We start from the raw sequence: 19,309 nt of genomic DNA on the forward strand, positions 1-19,309 counted from the left end.
TGATTTCAAATTGCGGATAAATTGGTTGCTATAAAAAATTGTCTAATCAATCATGCTAAGTTATTTTAACTAACCTTCAACTCAATCCGATTTCGTTAATTTAGTATAGTTCCTTTTCAAACCAGTCAGTCTATGGGACGAGTGAAGTAGAGTTCACCTTTTTTGTGACCTCGGCATATGATAGTGTAGTCAACAGTATGGTCAACAGCCTTTACTTTTGCTAGTGATAGTCAGGTACCCACCAGAGCTGGATTGACTCAGGGACGTTTACAGACTTGAACCTGGATTCAAACTCAAGCCTTTGGGGATAGCAGTCGTAAGCTCTACCCTTCGACCACGCAGTCATTTTTTTAAAATTAACTTTGACAAAAAGTCGAACTAGTCATTACATAAAACTATACATAATCTTTCAACATTTCTTGTTAACACTATTCTTTACATCGGGTTTTCTACCTAACACATTATAAAGACGAACATTGTAGTAGAACTTTTTAAAATGCCAGCCTTGAATAGATACAGGCATTGAAGTTTTTCTCTACCAAAAAACTATATCTGAAAATGGTACTTGAGTTACCCACAATATCAGGCTATTGTCAATGACGACCAGATATATCTTTCATGCGTCTGATACAATATTATAACAGACTGTCGTTTTATAGCAATACACAATTCACTTTAACACTAAGACAAAAACATGCAAACATTTTATCCAATGAAGTATGTAGACGTGATATAAATTGCGAAAAGTGTCGGAATAAATGACCGTACAAGACTAGTAAAAGTTCGGAGTAGGTTTGAACATTCGGTCAACCGGTTTTTAATACTTCTATACAAGCAATGACGTTGATCGATACTGGATTAGGAGACACCTTTTACATAGAAAATCAAATTATTAAATATTTCTTGAACAACGAACATTTCAAAATGTAGCAGACTACTTTTCATTTAAGGAGATGATTATAGCTGTCTTGGGAAAATAATTTATACAAAGAAGTTGTATATATTTTCGAAGGGATAATTTGCCAATCTATGTAATGGTTAGAGCAGCGATATAATAACAAATTGTTCTCTAAAATATTTTTAGAAAACGATCATTTTACATTGTTTTCAAAATAACAGATATTTTTTTTCATTTTTAGCTAAACAAATGTTACAACACTCATTCACGGTACATCATTTCCTATTTAAATGCAAGTTAACTTAACTCAACCAACATAATTTTAACTGAATAATGAATGCCATTACCATCTCCGTTTCACAAACCCTCAAATTAAGCTTTAAGTAAACACGAACTATCTACACAATTGATTTTTTTTAACATAAATTCGTGCGAAAACCTTAAATTAAGCTTTACGTAAACGACTAACTATCTCCACAATTGATTACTAATATAACCTTCACCTACAATAACAAACTCTTGTCCAGGGGCGTAACTACAGTGCCGCCAGACCCCGCAATGCGGGGGGGGGGGGGGGGGCAAGCCGTTTAGGGGCCCAGAGTCGACCATTAATAAAAAAAATTATAGTTAAAAAAAAAGTAAATTTTCTTTCATTTTTGACTTGATGGTTGTTTTGTAAAAAAAATTACCGTAGCTGCGGTTGGATTATCTTTATTCTATAGACACCACCACACGCTCTTGTATATTCTTTTTCCCTTTGTTTTTAAACCACCGAGAAAGCCGAGTCTTTCTCCTACAATTAAACTTATCACAGATAAGCAAATGTTCAAACCACTTCCATGACTTATTTCCCTTTTTTTAAAAAATAGTCAAATAAGGGTGATCATAAGCTCCTTTTAATAGATTTGTACTAAACAAATTAAAAAGCTATTATTTCTCTTAATTATTATTCTTTTATAAAGTAATTACTAAAGAATGACATTGTATAAAAAGGAGATGTATTAAATCAATAATATTTTTATAATGAATAATATAAATACAAAAAAAAACATAAAAATAAACATAACACGAGACACCATTACTTATACAAAGATTTCATGTTTGATATTATTTTTGACCGACTACATGTTAAAGGCGATTCTATTAAACATTAATTAAAACTGATTTTCACAAAACATATTAATGCACTTACACACATGACATGATGTTAACATTTTTAAATTGATGCTGTTCAAATCCCCGAACTGGCCAGCAATGAGCATCCCATGTTCGTATTTTGTGAATGTATATATATATATATATATATATATATATATATATATATATATATATATATATATATATATATATATATATATATATATATATATATATATGGGGGGGGGGGCCTAAACCATTTTTTTTTGCGGGGTGGCCCATTTTTTCTTGTTCCGCCACTGCTCTTGTCATTATAGTACATTGAACATGCTGTCATTTAATGTCTATTTATTCTTAGTTATTTACAACTCTCCACGAAAATGTATTTACTTATCGCCCATCTATTAAGGTTAAAGATTTTTTACTACATTATATAAAGCACATAAAATATGAGTGTATAATCATAAAACACGTAATATATATATATATATATATATATATATATATATATATATACATATATATATATATATATATATATATATATATATATATATCGTTTATAAATACATACAGACAATATTGAATCAAGTAAAATAGATAAATTCTACAATTAGAGACACAAAGAATTTTTTAATAGACGGTTAAATCGAGTATTGATGTTAGGCCTAGTTAAAGTCAAGATGTGCACTCAGTGTTGGTTTAAAATATATGTCAGGGTAAGTTATTGTTTTGGTCCGATATAAACCTTAGCTTGTCAGACCTCTGTTTGCTCATTATAGCTCGCTGAAGGTATAAATTAAGTGATGGAATACCCCTATAGATATTTAGGTGATCGTGCATATAATGTAAAAAAGAAATCCAAGGGTGAGTTGAAAAAGCCTGGAGAAGACTCACGTATCTAGCGGAGTCAACGGGTCATATTGTGCATTGTGTTGGAGGAAATGCCATTCAATATTGCAAATATTTCAACTGAGAATGAAGGAGTTGGGGGGGGGACGAGTCCACTGAGTAATACACTTTGGGAAACAAAAGAAATCGTTAACTCACGTAACAGTGTGTAGCCTGTAGTTTATAGCGCTTACAAGCGTGTTACATTTCGCATTATCATTCGCTTTCAAACATGTTTTTGTTAAGCAGCCATCTAGTTATCATTCAACTCTATACACTAGTGTGATATTCTATACACTTGTGTTATACAATACTACACATCAATGTAATATAGTAATAAACAACATTGTAATGTAGTAGTAAATACCAATGTGATATAGTTCTGAACACTATTGTAATATAGTGTAACACACCTATCTGATGTAGTTGTAAACACCATTGTAATGTACTAGTAAACACCAATGTGGTGTAGTAGCAAACACCATGTAGTAGTACACACCATTGTAATGTAGTACTACACGACAATGTTATATAGTATGAGTCGCCCCACTGTTATACATGACACCACTGTACTGTATAACCAGACACCATTTCGCACCAATATTAGACAACGCTGTACCATAGTTCGAACTAAAATTTGCTAAAACGCGTAATTTTTTTTTTATAACATCAACACACATGTTTGATTTTATCAACATTTTCAATAGTTCTCGAACATTTCAGGGCGTCCAAGCTAGCTGCATTGATTTTATTCTTCTACCTTAACCTCCACGTCATTAGTCGCAATCAGCATTGATCTGTTCTGTTGCCGTTTAATTAAGATTTAAAACGTACCTTACCCGTTTGCCGTCTATTATATTAGCACATTGCGGTGTGCTGAATGGCAGATAATTGTTTTGGTTGGGGTTAAGGTCAGGTACATATTGCAAGGGGAGGGAGGGGTGGAGGTTGAGGGGGGGGGGGGGCGTTATGCAGTCATGTGACTCGTTGCCAGACGTCTGACCGTCTGTCACGTGATTCAGTAGACGTGTAAAGTTAATTAGCTTAATTAATGTGGGAGAGAAGTCGGAGAAGGTAGGATAAGAATTAATTTAGACAGTATACACTTATCTTTTGTATCCGTGTCTTAAGTCCATACTAAATTCTTGTGTTTATATGATTAATGGTCGAACTGCTTAATACTAATTTCCTGCTGACACTGTTTTACGGCATATGTTTATTTCAATAAGTTATTATTATATCTATTGACAAGTAATGATTTAGGCAAGTGAACATGGCAAGTAAGATATAGCTTGTAAATAATTCAGGAGGGTGAGCTTTTACTATACTGATGTAATATCGTTATTATTATAAAGCCGGGTGATATCGTTACATAGCTTTGTTTATCATGAGACGTTCAAAAATATAGAGCTAGCCAACGAGATAAGCACTTGAAACTTCTAGAGAAATAATCAACAATAGTAGGCTTACTATTCTTTTAAAAAAAATCTTTCTAAAAGTATCAATTTAAAAAATTATCTTAGTTATTTTGCTAGTGCTTTTAATCTGTGTCAATAAGTATCAATAAAAAGGTATGAAGACTTTACCGATCATCCCCCCCCCCCTTCGACATTACCCCCCCCCCCCCCGGGTAAATTATCCCCTTATCAATCCACCCACCCGCAACACCCGTATGTAAACAGGAGGCGTTGTGAAACAGTCTAGGTTAACTATCTAAGTCATAAGTCAGCAGTGCTGTAGGCAAGGGCATTGTTTTTTTCCCTGGAAGGGGGGGGGGGAAGAGGGGCAATTGATATTTTCGAAGGGGGGAGGCGGACTTAATTTTCCGAGGGGTGGGGGAGCGGTCACTGGTAAAAGTATATATTTTCTATATAAATTCCATTTCGTTCGGGAGGGGGGGGGGGCGGTGGGCTTGCTTCGGGCGGAGCTCGCCCCCCCCCCCCCCCCCCGAAGAGGTGCCTGGAAAAAAAACTATGGGCAAGAAGAGCTAGAATGAGGGGGCATAGAACACCCTCAATAAACCCCCAATATGAAAATATTCCTATGCTGCTACATCTATCGGCGCTCGTGTCGCTTTATGTCTACTTTTTCAAAACATTTGAATGGCATATAACGATCCTTTTATGTTCTTAAAACCGTGATGGAATATAAACCCACAATTTGTCATTTCTGTCAACACCACTCATACTGACACTACAAAAGCATATTCTGCTTTGAATAGTATAATATAAAAAAGTATTTTGTATTTTATTTACAGCAAAAAGTTATAGTAAAAGCTGTGCCAGATTTTTACAACTTAAAATATTATGTTTTTTTTTTTGCCTAGAAAGCGTTGAGGGATTTCACCAAAATGGCCGTCGTCTGCGCCCCGTCTGCCGCGGTTCTCCCGGAAGTGGGCGTGTCCCCCGGAAACTCGATGGCCCGTCACCTGCGCTTGATGCATGACGACACGAGCCAGCTGTTTCCCAAGTCGGCGGCGAGTTCAAAACCAAGTCAGCCCAACAAATTCATGTCGGTGTACAAGGTGGATTTCAAGCTTCACCCCCTGCCGAGTTTCTTGTCGAAATCACTTGAGGTAGGTCATAGGTCATTTAATCTGAGGTAGTACAATCTATGGAGGTAGGTCATAGGTCATTCAATCGTAGCAAGTACAACCACTGAATGTATAGGGTAGTTCATTCAATCGCAGGCAGTATAATCATTAAGATAGGCAGTAGTTCTTTTAATCTTAGGTATTTCCAGTGTTTTCAGACCTTTTTTTCCGAGGGAGGTCACTTGATACGTTCAGGAGGGACGGACTAAGTTTTCCGGGGAGGGGGGGGGGGGGGGGGGGAACTGGTAAAGTATATGTTTTCTATATAAATTCCATTTAGTTCGGGAAAACGGAAGACTCCCCCCCCCCCCCCGCGATGAAATGGAATTTATATAGAAAACATATACTTGTATCAGTGTCCGCCCCCCCCCCCCAGCCCGGAAATATCAAGCGCCCTTGGAGAAAAAGTCTGAAAGAAACACTGATTAAATCTTGTCTGGATACACTGTAATCAAGAGGAAATATAATACGTTTAATAAAAGAATAAAAAACAATTTACATGAAGTTGATTTACAGATAATTAAAGATAGATATATAACTTCAATTAAAAAATCGTTGACTTTCTGGTTAAAGAGTAGGGGGTTAAAATAACTGTACACACTAAACCTACTGGCTCTAATTAAAAGTTTTGCTTCACGGTGAAAATATTCTCGACTAAACTGCTTGCAGTACCATGTTAAATAATAACAGCATCTAGACTCTACTTCACCTATAATTTGGACCATTTGTTAGACCTTTCATATGAGGTATTTAATTTAGCTGACGACTGTTCCAACCCTTTAAAGATGGCCTGTTTTTAATAATCAAAATGTTAACTATTACTTAAGCTGAATCTACCAGTCGATTTATTAAACTATCAATAGAGGCTCTAAAATCAATAAAGTTATTGATTTACTAATCTATAACTCCGATCTAGGAGATTAACCCAACCTTTTATCAGCATAGCTGCCAACATGCATATAATGAAGTCAATGGTCCATTATTCCACAAAGGGGGCTACGTCAAGTGGTCCCCTATACATAAAATCAATACCACCCAGTGTATAAAATCTGAAGGAACCCAAAACGGGTATAGAAGGGATTAATTGAGTCCCTATGTGTGGTAGTTCAACCAGGCGCTATTCGTGTTTAGGGTATTTCTATTAGGCGAATGCCAACTCTATTGTTTGGGTGTTTTATTACGGGGTTGGCATTTAAGTCTGTTGTGTAATTTAACACTATCATGTCGTGCTGGATCGATATTGAAGTCGAAGGTTCTCAAATTTTAATCTTGTGAACAACAGATGTGTTGAGAGAGGGTGTCTGGTACATGGGCAACATCAAGGTCAGCTTACTGCCCAGACGTTTCGCCTTGATTTTCAAGGCAAGGCGAAATCAATCGCCTATTAAACCAGTGTTTTCTTCCAGGTATCCCCCCCCCAAGAAAGTCTAGCGCCTCTCCCCCCCCCCCCCCCCCCCCCGGACGAAATGGAAATTTAAATAGAAAATATATACTTTTACCAGTGTCCGTCCACCATCAGCCTGAAAAACTTTGTCCGTCCCCACCCCTACCCCCAAAAATATCAAGTGACCCCCCTCCCCCAGAGAATAACGTCTGGAAATAACACTGCAATGTAATTAGACTATTGAGCGTTTATTCCTTTTTTAAAATTGAAAGTCTGAAACTAGAGTTATTTACGTACTAGGAATTTACTGTTTACTATATGTAAGGGGGGGGGGGGTTACTGTCGTGGTGTTTTTAATTTTGCATTTCATCAAGAGTAATGGGGTAGAGAGCTAGGTTGACAATCCGAAAGTCTCGAGTTCAAGTCAGTAGAACGTCCCTGAGTCCACCCAGCTCCGATGGGTACCTAACTCAAGTTATGGAAAGTAAAGACGGCTGGGCATAGTGCTGACCACACTATCCCTTCATATGCCGATGTCCCTGAAACAGATAAACTCTACTCCATCTGCCCCATGTGCCTTGGGCACAAACGGGAAAAGATGATAAAATATAACATATGCAAGTAGTTCTCGACAGTGTTTCTTCCAGACTTTTTTCTCCGGGGGGGGGGGGGGCACTTGAAATTTTCGGGGGGGGGGGGGGGGGGGGGGGGGGCGGACACTGTTAAAAGTATATATTTTCTATATAAATTATATAAATTTTATTTCGTTCGGGGGGGGGGGGGGGGGCGGTAAAATTTTTCGGGGGGGGGGGGAGAAGAGATGCCTGGAAGAAACTCTGGTTCTCGAGGTTTATAGTAACTCGTATTTACTGTAATAAACCTCCCTGCTGCTCATAAAATGAAGTATTTATTGGTCCGCCCTAATAAACCAAGCCATAAAATGTTGATTCAATGTTGAAACCTCTTTACATTGTAGTACAAAGTCACGTTGGACACACACACAAACACACACAAACATTCACACACACACGCACGCACCCCCACCCACACACACACACACACACATACGCAAACACACGCACACGCACACAAAAATGCAATCACGCACAAACGCATGCCCACACACACACACGCATACACGTTTACACACACACGCATAAGGCGCAAACAGAGGAAATCAAATGTGTTGTACGGAAAATCATACAACACATTTCTACGTGTTTCATGATAAAGCACACAAATCATACATCGTATATGTCGTATCATTACGCACACAACACATTGTATAAATCTTCATCCGATTTAGCACACAAACATATATATTACTACGATTAAGCATACAACACATCGGGTCTACGACACAAATCCGGGGGAACGGGGGGGGGGGGGGGGAGGGTCTGTCTGACATTTGTCGTATTCGGGTAAATGTTCTTTCAGGCGCTTATCGCATTCGGGCTTTTGTCCTTTCGGTAATCCGTCCGGCTCCCCCAAATATTGTAGGCCTATATGTAGTATCAATCACACAAATAAAACATCGTATGTGTTGCACGATTAAGCACACACACTAGAACATTTAAGCACACGTACAACGAATGTGTTTGCGATTAATCTCACAAACAACATATTGTATGTAGGCCTACCATTCCAGCCTTAAGACAACATTTACATTTTGTGGCTACTCTAATTAATTAGTACACCAGATCTGCTTGAATTCTTCTCTACATCATCTGTTTATATTGTTTTAGGTAGAGAAACCCAAGAGACTGACCATTAGAGATGTCCTTTTCGGCAACAGTCCATCAGATGTAAGCAATAACATTTTTTTAATAATTTTGTATTTTTTCTACTTGGATTTTAGAATTTGTGTACAATCTATTTCTAATCTTGATTATTTTGAGTATTTTTCTCCACTTTTTAAACTTTCTTTTTGTTTAGTAGGTCTACTGTTTGTTAAGTAAGTGTTTGTATATAATTTTTTTATTATGGTGTTAACTTTATTCAAAGTCGCGTATATTTATAGTGTTTACAGTTGTTAATCGTCATTGTAAGAATACCCCTCATCAGTGTAAAGAACACAACTCACATTAATGGTATAACACCCCTCACAATAGTGTAAGAACATCCCATACACCAGTGTGAGAACACCCATCACATAAGTGGTATAAAACCCATCACACCAGTTTGAGAACACCCCACATCGGTGTAAGAACACCCTTCATATCAGTGTGAGAACACCCCTCACATCGATGCAAGTACACCCTTTACAACAGTGTAAGAACACCCCTCACACCAATGTAAGAACACCCCCACATAGTGTGTGAACACCCCCACATAGTGTCAGAACACCCCTCACATCAGTGTAAAAACACCTTCACTTCAGAGTATTGACACCCTCAGACAAGTATAAGATCCCCCCTCACATCAGTGTAAGAACACCCCACACACCAGTGTGAGAACACCCCTCACACCAATGTAAGAACACCCCACACATAGTGTGAGATTACCCCCCACATAGTGTGAGAACACCCCTCACACCAATGTAAGAACACCTCTAACGCCAATATAAGAACACCCTTCCCACCAATGTGAGAACACCCCTCACACCAATGTGAGAACACCCCTATTTGACAGTGAAATCGCTTATGTGATCGAGTATCACATCCGACTATTGATTTTTTAAATTGATTTTTTTGTTCGATCTCGCTTACGAAATTCAGTCCACAAAATTTTTTGAAGCTACTCGCAGCTAAATGAATTTTCGTCCACTCACATTTTGTGGTACAAAGGGATTCAGTAAGTACCAAAGTCGTGTATAATAGGCGAGTGACGGTAGGCTGGTTAAGTAATTGTGTAGTAGACATGACTGACTAGAAGTAGTAAGGTTATAGAGTACTATGTAAATAGAAGTACTAGTATGACATTTTAGTAGGAAGGTGCATTTAGAAGTACTAAAGTGATATAGTACTAGTTAAATAAGTAATAATTTGACATTGTAATAGGTAAGTAGAAGTATTAACTAAATCGTGTCAAATAAAACGGTAAACGCACTAATTTGATACGTACTTAGTAAGAAGTACTTGAGGTTACTTTGTACTAATTATGATTACGTACTAACGAGACATTGTGCTATGTGTTAGTAGAATTAATAGTAACATCTTTTTGTACTTTTCTAATACCACTACTTTTTAAAATTATTTTTTCCTTATTTCATACATGTTTTTTTTTAAACAATAATGTTCCGATTCATCAACATCTTGTATCTAAATGTACACATAATATGAGAAATATTTTATTAGCACTTTATTTTATTTTCACAGGCGCTAAAGCTTTGGAAAATCCCTGATAGATTTACCCAGTCCGCTAGTAAGTTTTTGTGTATGTTGAGGGGTGAGATGTATTGCTACTGTGGTTAGGCTTTAGCTATAGTCTGTCTTAGCTTCATTTTGTAGAGAATATGTTTTGTGAACAGGAGCTGTTTTAGTCGTAAAAATATTTAAGTGTTCATCGTGTATGAGGTATTCACAAAGTCTATCCATGTTATCTAACGTAAGACACGTACGTAAAATACGGTAAAATACCCATTTGAGGGCTTAAAGTTACCTTTTCAGACCTTGCGATACGTGGGGCAGATGAAGTAAAGTCACCTTGTTTCTTTGACCTTGTCATATGAAATGATTGTGGCCAGCACTATTGGTTAGCCAAATTTTATTTTCATTAGATCAGGTACACATAAAAGCTAGGTGGACTCAGTGACTCCAAACAGATTCGATCTCGAGATCCGAACTCATGTTAGCAGTCTACCGCTATACCATCCGACCATTTTATTCGACTGTTCATTATGTGAATGCAATTTACAAAATTAACCTATTATTTTTATTTTATTTTTTATATTTTGCTTTAATTAAAGGAACAGAAGAAAAGAAAACAAAAGCCTTCGAATCTAAAGAGGTTCAAGTTGACAGTAGGCCAACACTCCAACGCCAGACATCTTGTAAGTGGCTTATTAATACTTTAATCATAATTAGATTCATTTAATTCCCCCATCTACATGGCATGAGTATTTTTTGAAGACCAATGACGTTATTATTATTACCTATTCGGGATATTCCTGCTACTACTGTCCGAAAATGAATTCTTTCTAATAAAGGCGTTCAGTTGTAAGTAGTAAAGAAATATCACAGAGGCGTAGCGAGGGGGGTACATATGTACCCGGGTGCCGACCTTAGGAGGCGCCAAACTGGGTTGGAAAAACAAATTAAAATGACATTTTAACTGCATTGAAGGGGGGGGGGGTGCAAATCGAAAGTTTGCTCCCGAGAGGGGGGGGGGGGGGTGAGCGCCAAATTAAAAGTTTGTCCCCGGGCGCCGGGAAGGGTCGCTACGCCTCGGAAATATCAGTTTCAAGGTTAGGGCTAATTAAGGATATAATTAGATATTTCGTACACAATGATTATTTATTGCGAATACCGAGTTTCTAACCATGGATATTGATGACACGTCTATGTCAATGTCTTGATGATGAAAAACATATTAATAGCCCATAACTCAGTTAAGAGGAAAAACGGGTTCAAAACACATATTAATAGCCCATTACTTAGTTAAGAGGAAAAACGGGTTCAAAACACTAGCATACAAATATCAGCGATCCCATTAGTTTTCATACGGTTTGATCACAATAACAAAAGACCTTTGTGATAGAGTACCTGAGATACCTTAGAATCTATAACCTAGGACCTTGCCCAGCGCCCAGGCCTAATCCTCAATTAAGTGGTATTCAACATATGGGTATCAGTGTTTCTTTCAGACGTTTTTCTCCGGGGTTAGGGGGGAGGGGTACTGGACATTTTCTGGAGGGGGCGGATACAAATAAAATGTATATCTATATATATGATTCTCTTCTGGGAGACGCTAGAAAACAAGCTGTAAACGCGCTCACTACCATCCCCACCCCTACATGGTCTGGTGAGCTGTGGTTCACTCTAAATGTTTACAAACAGAGCCGGGTTTATTGATGTATATTAGGGGCAGATCATTTAGTTTTAAACTATTTTAAACGTAGGGGGGGGTAACTAAGTGGAGTTTACTTTAACGGAGGGGGGGGGGGGGGGAAGGAGGGGGGTTATCGTCCTTAACGAGCTACTTATAGTGTTTTAAAGAAATATTTTCAGTGGCAGCGTTGGTAGTGTTGAATTCACAAATTATGAATAACTGAAAAGTAGAAAAAACAACAACTAAATAGCGGCGTATGATATACCGCGGGTCGGCTCGTTTTCTATATAAACTATATGTTTTTTTTCCTATTTGGTCCGAATGTGGGAAAGGGGGAAGGGGGTCGGAAGTATTCCGGGGAGTGTGTGTTTGGAGCAGAGGGAAGGTAGTGCACTCCCCTCCTTAGAGATACCTAAAAGAAACAGTGAAGGGTACTCCAAGTAATACAAACGCTTTTATTTATTCCACAGTGCCAGCCATAGCATTGTCTTCGCCCAAGGGGGAGAACTCTAAACACGTGACTTCGGCTCCGCCAATCAGATTTAAGGTGACCGTCGACGAGAAAGCTGCGATAAATAAGGTCAGATATCAAGTTGAAAGGTCATAAAAATAAATATCTTGGTTAATCAAGTGCCTACAGTGGGTGTCAGGAAAAAAGAAAGTTTTAAATTTAATTCTAGAAATTATGAAAACAGAGTGCATTTTGGTGAAATAAACAATCGCCATAAAAATAGACAATATTCCTATTCTACAGCAGGAGGGTTTACAACTAGGAGTGTTTCTTTCAGACATCCCCCCCCCCCACCGAACGAAATAGAATTTTAATAGAAAATATATACTTTTACTAGTGTCGCCCCCCCCCCCCCCAGATTATTTAGTCCGCCCTCGTAAATTTCAAGTGTCCCCCCCCCCCTTCCGGAGAAAAAAGTCTGAAAGAAATACTGGCTGGGGTGGGGGCATCGTAATTTTGTGACGAAGTGCGAGGAAGAAATTGAGGAAGATAAAGCAAGTATTAGGTCAAACTAAAACTTTAATTATAAACTGCACTGTACCAGCTACAAATCCTTTTTCTAAAACGTATTTCAGACGCCGGCACAAATCCCAGCTACAGAACATCGTGCACCGAGTGGGTCCTGTCGGAAGGAGACAAGTGCCGGAACAGCAGGGAAGGTCAGGAACAGCAGACGGCAGCTGTACAGCGTCATCAGGGCCTCGCTGTTTCCGGACGTCAGGAGAAGGTTGGAGAAGTGGCTGGAGACTGCTAGTGACACAGGTAGAGGGTTGGGTTCACAGGTAGATGGTTGGGTTTACAGGTAGATGGTTGGGTGTGCAGGTAGATGGTTGGGTTTACAGGTAGATGGTTGGGTTTACAGGTAGATGGTTGGGTTTACAGGTAGAGGGTTGGGTTTACAGGTAGATGGTTGGGTTCACAGGTAGAGGGTTGGAGAAGTGGCTGGAGACTGCTAGTGACACAGGTAGAGGGTTGGGTTCACAGGTAGATGGTTGGGTTTACAGGTAGAGGGTTGGAGAAGTGGCTGGAGACTGCTAGTGACACAGGTAGAGGGTTGGGTTTACAGGTAGAGGGTTGGGTTTACAGGTAGATGGTTGGGTTTACAGGTAGAGGGTTGGAGAAGTGGCTGGAGACTGCTAGTGACACAGGTAGAGGGTTGGGTTTACAGGTAGAGGGTTGGGTTTACAGGTAGATGGTTGGGTTTACAGGTAGATGGTTGGGTTTACAGGTAGATGGTTGGGTTTACAGGTAGAGGGTTGGAGAAGTGGCTGGAGACTGCTAGTGACACAGGTAGAGGGTTGGGTTTACAGGTAGATGGTTGGGTTTACAGGTAGATGGTTGGGTTTACAGGTAGATGGTTGGGTTTACAGGTAGATGGTTGGGTTTACAGGTAGAGGGTTGGGTTTACAGGTAGATGGTTGGGTTCACAGGTAGAGGGTTGGAGAAGTGGCTGGAGACTGCTAGTGACACAGGTAGAGGGTTGGGTTCACAGGTAGATGGTTGGGTTTACAGGTAGAGGGTTGGAGAAGTGGCTGGAGACTGCTAGTGACACAGGTAGAGGGTTGGGTTTACAGGTAGAGGGTTGGGTTTACAAGTAGATGGTTGGGTTTACAGGTAGAGGGTTGGAGAAGTGGCTGGAGACTGCTAGTGACACAGGTAGAGGGTTGGGTTTACAGGTAGAGGGTTGGGTTTACAGGTAGATGGTTGGGTTTACAGGTAGATGGTTGGGTTTACAGGTAGATGGTTGGGTTTACAGGTAGAGGGTTGGAGAAGTGGCTGGAGACTGCTAGTGACACAGGTAGAGGGTTGGGTTTACAGGTAGATGGTTGGGTTTACAGGTAGATGGTTGGGTTTACAGGTAGATGGTTGGGTTTACAGGTAGATGGTTGGGTTTACAGGTAGATGGTTGGGTTCACAGGTAGATGGTTGGGTTTACAGGTAGATGGTTGGGTTCACAGGTAGAGGGTTGGGTTTACAGATAGATGGTTGGAGAAGTGGCTGGAGACTGCTAGTGACACAGGTATATATATATATATATATATATATATATATATATATATATATATATATATATATATATATATATATATATATATATATATATATATATATATATATATATATATATATATATATATATATATATATATATATATATATATATACATGGTCTATATGAGTTTTATGCATATGCTGATATATATATATATATATATATATATATATATATATATATATACAAGTATATATTTATACATATTTCCTATCGTTAGAGTGCCAAGTCGCTTTTGACTTCTTTAACTCAATGGCTGGAACTAAACAGATGGGATCTACTAGGGAGGAACAGAGGAAGAAACTGAAAGAGGTCATCCACACTTTGGAGAAGTAAGGGATCTTCGTTAGTTACGTTGGGCGCGTAGAGAGCTGCTAACTCGCACGTCTCGAGTTTGAATCAAGTTTCCTATCAGAAGAACGCCCGCTGAGTTTTGGGAAACAAAGGCGGCAGACTCAGAGGCGTAGCGACCCTTCCCGGCGCCCGGGGACAAACTTTTGATTTCTTTTTCATTTACCCACCCCCCCTCAAACTTTTGATTTGCACCCCCCCCCCCTCGAACTTTTCATGTACACCCCCCCCCCCTCAAACTTTCAATTTGGCGCCCCCCCCTAAGGTCGGCGCCCGGGGACATATGTCCCCCCCCCCCGCCCCCCCCCCTCCCTCGCTACGCCTCTGGGCTGACTCTACTTCTTCTATCACATGTCTTGGGCACAAACGGGAAAAGATGAAAAGATGATAGTTAAGTTATATGTTTGGTGTTAGGGATGAGACATAACAGTGTCACTTCTGGTTGTTTGTGTAAAGAGACGACACCGATAATGTTGTTTTTTTTGGAACATCTTTTAGACTTGTAAAGCAAGTGAAATTTACATGATAAATACGGCAACATGTGTATCTCATTTATAATATTTCTAAAAATAATGTTGTAGAAGTCCTCCATTTAAAAAACTGAAAGATATCGAACTAATCTTGTCTTTAGGAGCAAGCCTCCAAGCAAAACAAAAGTAGAAAGCGATGAGCCTAATGTTCAAGGGAAGGAAACGAAGCTCAAGTTTATAAACCTGCTGGAACCGGAAGTAAGGGCAAACAGATGGATGCACACGACATGGCATCACATGCCGGGTGAGTAGGTTAAAAAATCATACAACATGAGTAGGTTTAAAGATCATACAACATGGCATCACATACCGGGTGAGTAGGTTTAAAGATCATACATGTCATCACTTGCGGGTTGAGTAGGTTTGAAGATCATACAAAATGGCATCACATGCCAGGTGAGTAGGTTTAAAGATCATACAACATGCCGGGTGAGTAGGTTTAAAGATCATACAACACGACATCACATACCGGGTGAGTAGGTTTGAAGATCTTACAACATGGCATCATATGCCGGGTGAGTAGAGTTACAACCAGGCGCGCCCAAAGAATGAGTAACTCTGGGGGGAAATTTTAAATGGTGTAAAGAATCCTCTTTAGATTTAGAGATCTCTTTGGCAGATAAAGTAGAGTTCATATGTTTCTTGACCTCGGCATATGAAGGGAAGGTGTGGTCAGCACTACGCCCATCCGTATTTACTTTCCCTAACATGAGTTAAGTACCCTTCAGAGCTGGGTGAACTCTGTGAAGTTTTACTGATGTAACACATATGGTTACCAGCCAAGGGGGATAAAAATATGAAGTTTTAATTCATTGAGTTGCGGCCCCTGTAGTTGTTAACACGTTTTTCTTAACTCAGCTTCGCGTTTGTGGATTTGTTTGTTTGTTGTTAAAATTGACATCGAAAATTAGCCCACTTCTGATTGCTCTACAGATCTGAAATTTGGCATGCATGCTACTTTCGCCTAACAATTTCAGATGCAATCATAAAAACTAGCAATTACAGACCGTAATTAGCTTAATTTAATTACGCCCCAAGGACCATAAAATCGAGGACATGATTTCTAAAGATACCGACAAGACTGGAGGCCTATTGCCACAGTTACTTCGGCCCCAATCGATGTGAGCGCGCTGGCCTTGATCGTATAGCGGTTAGTACTTCGCGTTGTGGCCGCGACAACCCAGGTTCGAATCCTGGTCGCTCAAGATTTTTAGTCCGTGTATTTATAAACACTTAGTCAAGTCATACTTAATCAAGTCATTACATAAAGTAGAAAAGAAACTATATAAAAAACTTTTTTAAAAACCACGTTTTTCATGTGTAGCAACGGACTAAAAAGGAGAAAATAAAATACTTAAAAAAAACTTTTTAAAAAACCACGTTTTTCATGTGTAGCAACGGACTAAAAAGGAGAAAATAAAATACTTAAAAAAAACTTTTTAAAAAACCACGTTTTTCTTGTGGACTAAAAAGTAGAAAATAAATTTTCATACATTTGATGACAAAAAACGTGGGTCGGGCAGATGGGTCGGGAAATTTGATGGTGAACGTACCCACGTTTTTTGTCATCAAATGTATGAAAATTTATTTTCTACTTTTTAGTCCACAAGAAAAACGTGGTTTTTTAAAAAGTTTTTTTTTTTCATGCTCTTGTGAGCGATGTTACCTGTGTCCCATGTCATGTGACATGGGACTGTGGGTAGTTTCATGCCTAGCGTGTCAGTCACACGCAAGGCTGCTGTCTGTGGACACGGTGACCAAGATGTAGACCTAATGAAGGTAGTTATATAGATTATGTTTTTTAAAATACTTATTTGTGTATTCCTGCTAGTGCTGCATGTGCACACTAGTTAGGGGCTACAGTTTTCTTCTTGGCTAGTTTGTTTTGTACTACTGTGTTGCATCGCCGTCATGGCTCGATGCTGTAAATAAAGCGAGTACTTGACAACAACTGTCGGGGTCAGCCCGTCTTAACCACAACACCTCAGTGGGTAAAAGCATCCCCACTGAGTGAGGGTTACACTGACTTGGACAAGGATTCAAACTCGAGACTTGAGGGTTAGGATCCTAGCGCTCTTACGTCACGCCGTCCCGTTACTGTTTCTTTTATTTCTCTTAGTGCCACATAGTGATTGTTTTAAGTCATAAATTATCCACGAAATGTAATTAAGAATGATCTTAAAATCTTGGTTATCTCCCTCACAGAATACACGGACAACAACCCAGGTAACAACTGGAAGTCTCACTACACCCGCCCCCACGCTCCAGTACCACGGCACTTCGTCCTTCACCCTGACTGGTGCTAGCCACTTACACTCTTTGTACTCAGTACAACAGTAAGTTGATTTTAATGTGTGCTTTAATTAAAAACAAATCCAGACAAAAATTTGCGCAACAAAAAGTTATACACACAGAAGCAAGGTTAGGATTTTTAAAATTCGGTATTTAAAAGATTTTAGGAAAGAATGATCAAATATAAATTGTGGCATAAGAAAATATCTTACCACAAAATATGAGATAACATGACGAAATGAAACTGTATTGAGTTCATATTTGCGCAATTTCCGATTAAGTTTTTTTTTTTCCTTTGTGGATTTTTCTGAAAAGCTTTTTTTACGTGAAATATTGCAAGTGAAAAAAAGAATTCATTTAGCTAATTTGTTTTTTTAATTACTAAAATTTCAGTTCACTGCACCAAATGTTATCCAATGTTCTTTTAAATTTAAGTTTCTTATGTCCCATTTATTTATCCAATAGGTGTCATTTTATGTGTGTGCTTTTATTTATTGTATTTCTTGATGCTGCATTAATCAAATGCTTTATCTATTACAGGACAAGTGTGAATGTACACAATCCTTGGCTAAAACAAGTGGACTTATATTTACTATATTGAATATAACAAATATGAAGCTACTGTACTTTTCTGCTGTACTTAAAAACCATTCACAATTTTCTTGTATTTTAAGTGTAAAAATATCTTGTTGATGGAATCAGTATTAAAAAACATTTTTGTAACGACTACCTGTACTTCTAAGACTCTTCAATTAAATGTGTAGTGCACAAATCTCCGCATGAACATAAACTTGCAAAAACCTCCATGAAAAGCCTGTACACTACGGGACAACTCGGGATATTATAGACAAGATTTTACTATCAATTTTTAATTACTTAGACTTTTAAAAATATAATAGAAATAGAATCTCGTAGGAAAAAATGCGCACCAAACAAACAGCAAACTGTATATTAATAGTGTGGAAAGAAGACCTTCATTAATTTTCAAAGAGTTAATTAAGCAGCTGTTAAATTTAAGTAACATTTTATGTCACATTACATTGTCGTAGAGTCTTGACTTAAGTGAAAAGTTTAAAATAACTCTGTCCGGTAGAAGTGTTCGAAATTTTGATCGCAAAGTTCGGGCCATGGTGGACGATACACAGAGGAATCAAGTTAAAAGATAATATGCGATTTTTGAGACTTCGGAAATAGCGTAAAGTACTGTCCCCCGGAAATTACCCAAAATTTGAAAGAAAACAGAAAATCAGTTATTTTACTTATATGTTAAATGTCATTTATCTATCAGAAACAGTACTCAAGTTATAGGCTTTTGAAAAAAACAAAGGAGAATAAGTTCCACTTCCGGTTACCGGAAATCTCTGAAAAGTTGAAACAGATCTAGAAATTTAATGTAATACTTAAATATGAAACATCGTCATCCTAGCTGTAACGCTACTCAAGTTATCGCTACTCAAGTTATCGTGTTGACAGACATAGGTAAATGTCCGCACCCCCCACCCCCCCACCAAATGGCAACATTATTCTACAACGTTAATGGACATTACCAAAACATATTTACTACCATCAAACAAAATTAAATCAAGCAAACAGCACAGGGAATGGAACACTATAAAGGGCACAGTACCAGCGTCATTATTGTAACCCCACAATACACTAACTAACATCGTGTTCAAGAAC

The 19,309-nt window shown here is 38.5% G+C and overlaps 1 protein-coding gene across 1 annotated transcript; it reads left to right on the forward strand.

Moving 5' to 3' along the window:
• The first annotated feature begins 3,919 nt into the window (after window positions 1-3,919).
• LOC131928036 (uncharacterized) lies at window positions 3,920-18,340 on the forward strand. The gene is made up of 11 exons (XM_059283937.1): window positions 3,920-4,000; window positions 5,253-5,501; window positions 8,649-8,708; window positions 10,221-10,266; window positions 10,811-10,894; window positions 12,363-12,472; window positions 12,979-13,165; window positions 14,677-14,788; window positions 15,439-15,581; window positions 17,543-17,673; window positions 18,170-18,340. Exons 2-10 carry the CDS (start codon window positions 5,277-5,279, stop codon window positions 17,641-17,643), a joined length of 1,068 nt encoding a protein of 355 aa, XP_059139920.1. The 5' UTR covers window positions 3,920-4,000; window positions 5,253-5,276; the 3' UTR covers window positions 17,644-17,673; window positions 18,170-18,340.
• Window positions 18,341-19,309: the final 969 nt, after the last annotated feature.

This window comes from Physella acuta, unplaced genomic scaffold, assembly GCF_028476545.2.
Source record: "Physella acuta isolate Inbredline_101_S28 unplaced genomic scaffold, ASM2847654v3 ptg000090l, whole genome shotgun sequence".
Taxonomy (NCBI): Eukaryota; Metazoa; Mollusca; class Gastropoda; family Physidae; genus Physella; species Physella acuta.

What these genes read in the sequence shown, in the direction of transcription:
- LOC131928036 (XM_059283937.1), top strand. Translation starts at nt 5,277, where the DNA reads ATGGCCGTCGTCTGCGCCCCGTCTGCCGCGGTTCTCCCGGAAGTGGGC. An exon ending in TAGATTTACCCAGTCCGCTA is followed by an intron (nt 10,267 to 10,810) that starts GTAAGTTTTTGT and finishes CTTTAATTAAAG; the next exon opens with GAACAGAAGAAAAGAAAACA. An exon ending in ACTCCAACGCCAGACATCTT is followed by an intron (nt 10,895 to 12,362) that starts GTAAGTGGCTTA and finishes TTTATTCCACAG; the next exon opens with TGCCAGCCATAGCATTGTCT.